We start from the raw sequence: 8,304 nt of genomic DNA, 5'->3' as shown, positions 1-8,304 counted from the left end.
CATTTTAAAATTTGACCAAGTTTATCGAAAAGTGTAAAAAAAATCAAAAATCTAATTTTCAGTTTGTTCAAAAATGCCTAAAAACACAATAAAAAGTTTATCATGGTAATAGCATGTGCCCCCAAAATAGTTTGTCCAAAAATATGTTTTACAGTATGTCTAAAATAAAATAAAAAAATTAGAAGTCATAGTATTGTATGTCATTGAAAACCACAAAAAAAGTCACAGTATAGTATGCCATAAAAATTATGAAAAAATGTCCCCCTTTGCGCTAGGTACACCACAGCAGACACAAACAGGGCTTAATAAATAGGAGCGCCATTGAGGCAACTGGCAGTTGATGTGGAACTTTCTGATGTCTCAAATGGCTTGTTAGCAGGCTATAGCATGCAGAGATGATGCAGAGAGCCAAGAGAGTTTATTTTTATATAAAAAGGTAAAAGTTTAACAAATGTATCAAAAATGATTCCTTATGCTATACTTGATTAATGCAATAGTAAACTATAAAGAAAATCAGAAGAACTTAGATGGAAAATATATTCTACATGTGCACTTTTCCAATCATATTCTCCCCAAAAGGGCTCATCATAAAAACCCTGATCTCAGGTTTTTGCTTTAAAATGGTCAGTTTTTTCTGTTTCTAAAGATTTCTCCCAGACCCTCCTGGAGGTGTTAGATAGGTGATTATGGCCCTGGGGTAATATCTACAGTACAAGTCCTTCACCAAAGCGTACTGATAGTGAAAGAATGATACGATAGCTGTCTCCTCCCCATCTCTCATCCTCCTGTCAATCATCCCCGTCACTGAACAATAGCACGGCATGAACGATGGCCCCAGTGGGGGATAAACAAGACTGTAATCCCGCTCCTCTCTCTCTCTACTCTGCTTGGTCTCAGCAGTATAAGCTGCACACGGGCCAGTCAGTACTTTACTAATATGATTAAGCACTAGTGGGCGGAAACAGTACATGTGTGGTCCCAAAGTGAGGACAGCCATCTCCAAAACTGTTTTATAATGAGTGCTGCATGTAGTTCTTCCAAAGAATGCACAAAGTGTCAAAATAAATAAAGAGGAAAGTCTCCAAAGGTCTGCATGATTTAAAAATAGAAAGAAAACAGGCCATCTGCCTCTTAGCATAGTGGAGCAGGGAGGATTTAATCCAGATTATGGCCGTTGTGTGTGTGTGTGTCAGTGTGTGTGTGTGTGTTTGTGTCTGTTGCTTGTCGTCAGTGTGTCCTTGGCTGCATAGACAAGCAGCAGGTTAGCTAGAGAGCTACCACTGGATTTGACAGCTATAGGAAGCCGAACCCGGGTGGCGCCATAAGGGGAGCAGCATCGCTTTCACCTACAAAAAACAAGTTATCCTCACCCTCGCAGAGTGAACACAACTCAAGATGGCTTTCTTGATCAAGAGCATGATTGGGAACCCCCTGTCAGGAATTGGTCTTGGTGGTGGAGGTGACAAAGAAGAGGAGGCCACCCCCACAGATCCAGCCAAAGCAGCAGGGATGACACGCGAGGAGTATGAAGAGTACCAAAAACAGGTGGTGGAGGAGAAGTAAGTAGTAACACGGACAGTGCTCCATTTTGAATGGATGCCATTGGCCCATCAAAAACAGTATGGATGCAGAATGTACAATCTGACCTTGACAAGATGTTTTCTACTCCCCCTCCACTGTTTACTTTCCCTTCTTCTGCACTGCTTTTAACTCTCACCCTGACTAAATGTAAACACTCATGCATTTATTGTTTTTATGAACTTACAATAAGCAAACTGTGCTTTTGAGAGATGCATCTGTTGCTGAAGGTCACAGCAGAAGCACCACCATAGTGGATATTTTCCCTTATAATAACCCACTGAGGCTAATGGTCGTGCCTGGATCAATAATCTCCCATAATCTGTCATCTGTTTCTGCACCCAACAGTTATGCGTAACATTTTGAAGGACTTTATTGTTTTTAAAACAACCAAGTAAGCAATCGTTAAAATGGCAGTTTAATTCACAGCTTGCAAACATGGACGTAAGGGCAGAAAATGTTGGAATATTTTAACTGGAATGTTAAAAATACTGCAATTAAGAAGATTCTGTGGTGGTGCAGAACAGAAAAAGCAATCCCACAAAATTATATTTATTTATTTGTCTGTTTAATTTGCATTTCCATTTGAGGTAGCTGTGGTATCACAGTCCACATTAAATGACAGCTTTCTACCATAAAGACACAGCTGTTTTTTAAAAAGTATTTCATTTCCAGTCTTATTTTCTATAGAATATCTTTTGAATTTATTTTTTTCTTCTACTTCTCTTCATTAGCTGCAGTTAGCATGGATTTGTGCATCAAATGCATCCATCATGTTGCTGTCCTGTATGGGTGAATGTACACTTCGAAACAATATGAGTAATCTATCCTAAATTGCATTTTGAAGAAATAGTGTGCATAATATTTTCTATATAATATTTGGATTTTTGTTATGCAGAGTAGATTTTGCATCATCAAGCAGATCCTGCATTACATAACAAAATTAATCCAGCCTCCCCACTCAAATGTTTGGGGAAGTTCTTTATTTGGTAACCATAAAATGAGAGAAATTGTAGATTTCTAGTGATGTATTCAAATCTACAGCGACAAATCCTGATCCACATTTGACCATTTGATGGTAATTAAATGGACAGAACATGAACATTCTTCTTTAAAGTATTAAAAACATGCATTTTAATAAATATATAGTTTGTTAGAAACCTCAGCTATCTGTGTTGTTGTTTCACTATAGTTCAAGTTTTGGCCTCTTGGCGTCATTTCAAATCTGCTTGACTCAGTCTGGTCTAATAATCCCATCTTTAATTGGCTGAGCGAGAGTACGTGAGTCTAGCCTTTAAAATACAGATTTACGCAGGTTCTCAAAACAGACTTATGTTGAGAAAACTAGAATCACAAATGACACATGTTGAATTCCTTTCTAATGGCCTACAATGCTGCTAACACTTATATCACAACAACATTTAATTTAATGTGTAACATAAAATGCAGCACAGTTTATGTTGTATTATATTTATCTAAAGCAGGTAAACTTGGAGTAAGTGCCTTAGTAATGAAATACCTTTATGTCATTTAAATTGAGTTGTAAGCATTGCAGATTTCATATTTAAGTAATATAATAATAATCATATATTATATTACAATTTTGAAACATGGATGCTACAAGAGGATATGTTGTATTTCATTGCTCAGAGCGTCGATTTTCTATTAGCCACTAAAATATTGCTTAACCTGACTTGTAATTAGGTTTTATGTAACAACAAACAACAACATTTTAACTAATGTAGCTCACTCTGCATGGACAGCAATTAAAGTTTACAACCTAATAGCATGTTACACATGATATATGATCAAGAAATTTATGTGCAATATATGAATTAATAAAAAGTTTCTTTCAAACACAACCCAATATCTACTTTCTCCATGCTTCTGCATAATATGTTTTCAATTCGTCAGGTCAAGTACTAACATTTTTGTGACTTTCTGTGTTCAATCACATGACTTTTACCAGCCAAGAACTAATTTTTCAGATTATTCTGACACCACATGAATGCAGCAGTACTATAAAACCAAAGATGTTACAATAATATACTATAATTAATAATTATTCATATTATTGTTACCTCTTCGATATAACAAGACATTTATTAGAATACAACATGGGGTGCACTTATATAGAATACAGCATCCAATGCACCTGAAAATGCTGCATAACTCTTGCACAAAACTAGTAACTAATTTTTGGGTGTTGACAGTGTTTAGAGACTCCTAATAATCCAATATATATATATATATATATATATATTTTTTTTTTTTTACTGAATCATAAGTAGTTGACGCTAATACACTTTTTTCCGCAGACATGATTTCCTCTTTAGTGATATTAAGGTGAACTGGAGGTTGTGTTGAGCTTAACTGTCTCCCTGTTGTTTATTGGGACAAACAAAACACTGACTGACTGAGCCATCACAAGGAAAATATTTTTCATGAAAATATATAATGCTGCTCTTGAGCCACGGAAACACAGACGGCAACACAAGGTCATAAAACCGCATCTTGTCGGTACTTTCTTGCAGCTTTTCCCCTCTTTGTATTCTCAAGAAAATAGATTAAAATAAATAACATTCTTCCTTTAAACCAACCTGGGATATTAATGATGCCAATAATAAGTGTTACTGGGCTAATAATATATGTATTTATTTTATTTCAGGATGGAGAGAGATGCAGATTTCTTACACAAGAAGGCAGAGAGGGCAACACTCAGGGTGTGCCTCAGAGAAAAATACAGGCTGCCAAAGGTAAAATACTTTTTATTTTATCCCTACAGTTCTGGTGTAACTCATATTTTAAAGTTTTATTTAATACAATACAGTAATAAACCATTTTTAACAGAAACGCATAATGATTGACTCTACATTGATTATTATTTTCAAGCACTTTATGAGTATTTTACATAAATTGTTCATAAACACATTATAATGTGTTTATTAATGTGCAGTATCTGTCAACAATTATAACTTTGCCTATTAAGACAATTTCAAATTATAATAAATCTATTTTACTATACTGTCATCATTTGTTTATACAGCTGCCTCCACTAATGGATTTATTACAAAGGAGTCATAATTATTGAAAAATACATTAACACATATATAAACATAACCTCAGCTGAGAACTACATTATTCTAAGTTGTAAACTGATTATTACATGTTTATATCCTGCTTATAAATGCTATATAGATGTGTTAAAGTAAAGTGATACCAATTGTTTTCATTCGACGCCTATGATAAACTTTCTGTATCAGTTCATTTATTTTTTTCATCAGATTATATACTTCTTTTCTCATTCTTTAATAAAAGGTTGGTACTTATAAGCTGCTTCTTAGTCAATTAGTCAACTAATCGGCAGTCAATTAGTCATTTTTCATGCTTTTTTCATGCTGAATGACTTATTTCCAGGAAGATTGTAAAAAGTATTTAGATTTTAATGAGTGTTTTGCATGTTTCTTCTCAGTTTTACAGATGAAAATCAACTAATTGATTAGTCAAAAAAATCATTCAAGTGCTAGAATTTCTTTAGCTGGGTACAGCCCTAGTAATTTTAATCAACAGGCCTCATGAAGTGGCTTTACTATCCAGTGTTTGATAGAAAAACTGACTGAGCTAAGCATCCTGCCTGTGCAGGTAGAGCAACAAATAGCTGTTTCATGGTTGAGGCTGTCTTTATCTAATAGCGGCACTTGGCAGCTGCAGCTTGGACGACAGGAGGTGGAAGACATGCCAGTAGATTAGCGAGAAAGACGTTCAACCAGGAAGACGTTAGGCTATGTGTCCCATATTGCACCTTGAGTCTTACAAAGCCAAATGCCACTGAGCAGGTGTCCCAGGCTCATTAGGGAGCGCCCGGGCAGTGTGAACTGGCTTTAACAGAGAACAGCATCTACTTTAGTGGATGTAAACGGAGCAACTGCACGATTTTAAAGAACTTTAAAGAAAAATAAGGTGTAATGGAAGGAGCAAATAAGGTAAGTTGGGATTTTATTTAAGACGTTTAAAGATAGTGTCTATAAATCCTATAAATTAATCTAGAGGTGAGGACTTGCTTATAATGAAAGGTCTGTTTTTATGGAAAAAGAGCAAAATCAACTCCTAATACAGGCTATCTAAAACCATTACTTTTATTCACCTGAATGCTGTGATGACCTTGGCTGCTGGAGGCGTCTCTTATAGTGCAACGCAACAGACACTCCATTGTTCAGTTTCCTGGTCTAAACAATGGGTGCATTTCTTTTCACTGTTTGTCTTTTAAAATGAAACCACACATATATGATGAGGACAAAGGCTGCAGCCTCTACATATAAACCTAATTATTTCCCCTCAGTGATGTTTACATTGCATGGCAGCTTGAAATAGAACAAAGGGACTTTAATAAAGGAGAAATATGCATTTTAAATTGATTTTCAATAATAATAAGGCACCTAAAGGCATCCTATTGATTCTCTTCTTTTAACAGGTAGGAGGCTGAGAGCACATGTACTTGCAATCAAGAGCGAGTTAGAAAGAAAATATTTATATATATATATTTAATGGTACAAGTGTACAGTATAAGTGTGAGTATAAACAGGAAGTTGTTGCTGCCGGTCTAATGGAATTAAGGTCTCGTGCAACGCTATAGAAGATATCTTTAGACTATCGTTGGGAGCCTGAGAGGAAAGGCTAAGGCAGGACTGAGATAATCCCACAGATTGAAGTTTAAAGTAGTCCCAGTCCACTGCCTATTGCATGACTATTCCAGATATTAAGTGATTAAATTGGAAAGGCTTTCTATGTAGCATTTCAATGATGCAAAACACACATGAAAAGTCAAAAGAGACTCGAGTCTGCTTCACAAATATGTAGAAAACTCCGAGAGCAGAATATCCTCGAGAGCAGCCACTTGAAAGTGGATTAATATAGATCCGAGAGTTAATCTATTTTTGTTTCCTAGTTCGCCCGATTGCGTGCTGATAATTTGAATTCAAACCCACACCAGTGTACAGTATTTTATGAATATATGTGTTGAATCGGGATTAAATTAAAATCAAAGGAGGGCAACGTAATTAATTAAAAAGCAGTCAACAAATTGGGTTTGTGTGTATTGATCACATATGTACTCTGATAAACTGTGGTCCATACATGCACTGTTTGTCACATTTCAGTGTTAAAGGTCAAAGATGTACTATATGTTTTGGAAGTCACGCAGGCAGACAGCATGTTAATCCCGTAAAAAGCCTTTAAGTCAGCCTTCAGGTTGTTTACTGCTGGAAATAATCATTCAGTGCCATAGTTTTGGTTCAGTTTTTATTTTATTTTTATAAGAAAGAACATAACAATTCCCTCCCTTATGTGTTGTACTCAGGACGTTTATATATAACAACATGCTATTTTGATAAGTTATTATAGTATGAATAAGTATTTTAATATATATATAAATTACTGCTCCAGAGAAAGCAAAGACATTTTTCAAAGAAAAATTGTGTGTTTATGAATGCATGTCCTGTATCTTTTCGCTTATGTATGTATGTATTTTTATTTTATTTTTTGTGCAAAAATGAGATAGTGGCTTTATAGGTAATAACGAGAAACACAAGGACAGGCTTTGCAAGCTAAAAAAAAACTAACAAACAAAAAAGAAAGAGACACTACAAAATCAAAAAATAAAAAGATGGAAAATGGAAAATTGGTTAGAATTATAACAATAGTGTCTAGACAGTACTTTGTACGGATGTGTGTGTGTGTGTGTGTGTTGTGTGTGTGTGTGTGTGTGTGTGTGTGTGTGTGTGTGTGTGTGTAGTAGACGGAGGAAAGAAAAAAATCAATAAATAACAGAAATGTTTGGGGTAGGGCTTTAGAACTTACTGACCACAACTCTCAAAAACAGATTTTGTGATTGGTTTCATTTTAAGATTTTGGAATTAAAAATGTGTTTAGAAAGTTGAGAGGGTGAAACTTTGTGGTGACAGTTGCATACCAATGAGAAACTTTACAGGCGACAAAACAGACCTTGTCCTCAATATCATACCGAATGTAAAGTCTTTCAGATGTTTGTGTTTCTGACCTCATTTCCTCCTGATGTTGTCATCTGCAGAGCGAGCAGGATGAGAACATGATCGAGATTGCCGGGGACGACGTGGACGTGCCCGAGGAGCTGCTGAAGATGGTGGACGAGGACGCCACGGAGGAGGAGGGCAAGGACTCCATCATGGGCCAGTTTCAGAACTTGCAGAACATGGACATGGACCAGCTGAAGGAGAAGGCCTCGGCCACCGTCACCGAGCTAAAGAGCAAAGCAGAGGAGAAGTGCTCCGTCATGTGAACGGCCAGAGGGGGAGTCGTCTGTGTTTGAATGGTGCGGAGAAGAGGAGGATGAAGAAGAGAAAAACACAAGGAAATTAATTTCAACACTTTCTGGGAATCTGCAGACTGTTAATAAGTCTGATATTCACTTGCAGTCGCCTACAAAGTATTCTCTTTTATTATAAGCACTAAAAAGGCTTATTATCTATAATAAAAAGGTGTTAAATCATTACTGTTACCTGTCTGCATCTACTGAAATAAATAGAGTCAAATTTTCCCTGTTAGCTTGTTACAGAATGGGTAGTAATTTACAACTTATTATTACAATAAACTGAAAATACTTTGAATTACAACCACAGTGCCCCATCTCTCCCCCATGATCATTTTCTTTAGATTAATTATGTATAGAAAGTTAATTTTCCTAGCAAAGTA

The 8,304-nt window shown here is 35.9% G+C and overlaps 1 protein-coding gene across 1 annotated transcript; it reads left to right on the top strand.

The window, feature by feature from the left end:
* The first annotated feature begins 1,395 nt into the window (after positions 1-1,395).
* Positions 1,396-7,891, top strand: cplx4a (complexin 4a). The gene is made up of 3 exons (XM_059358200.1): positions 1,396-1,559; positions 4,247-4,334; positions 7,664-7,891. Exons 1-3 carry the CDS (start codon positions 1,396-1,398, stop codon positions 7,889-7,891), a joined length of 480 nt encoding a protein of 159 aa, XP_059214183.1.
* Positions 7,892-8,304: the final 413 nt, after the last annotated feature.

This window comes from Centropristis striata, chromosome 19, assembly GCF_030273125.1.
Source record: "Centropristis striata isolate RG_2023a ecotype Rhode Island chromosome 19, C.striata_1.0, whole genome shotgun sequence".
In the NCBI taxonomy this organism is placed as follows: Eukaryota; Metazoa; Chordata; class Actinopteri; order Perciformes; family Serranidae; genus Centropristis; species Centropristis striata.
The sequence above is the reverse complement of the archived record's forward strand: the minus strand, read 5'-3'. Positions and strand labels throughout refer to the sequence as shown.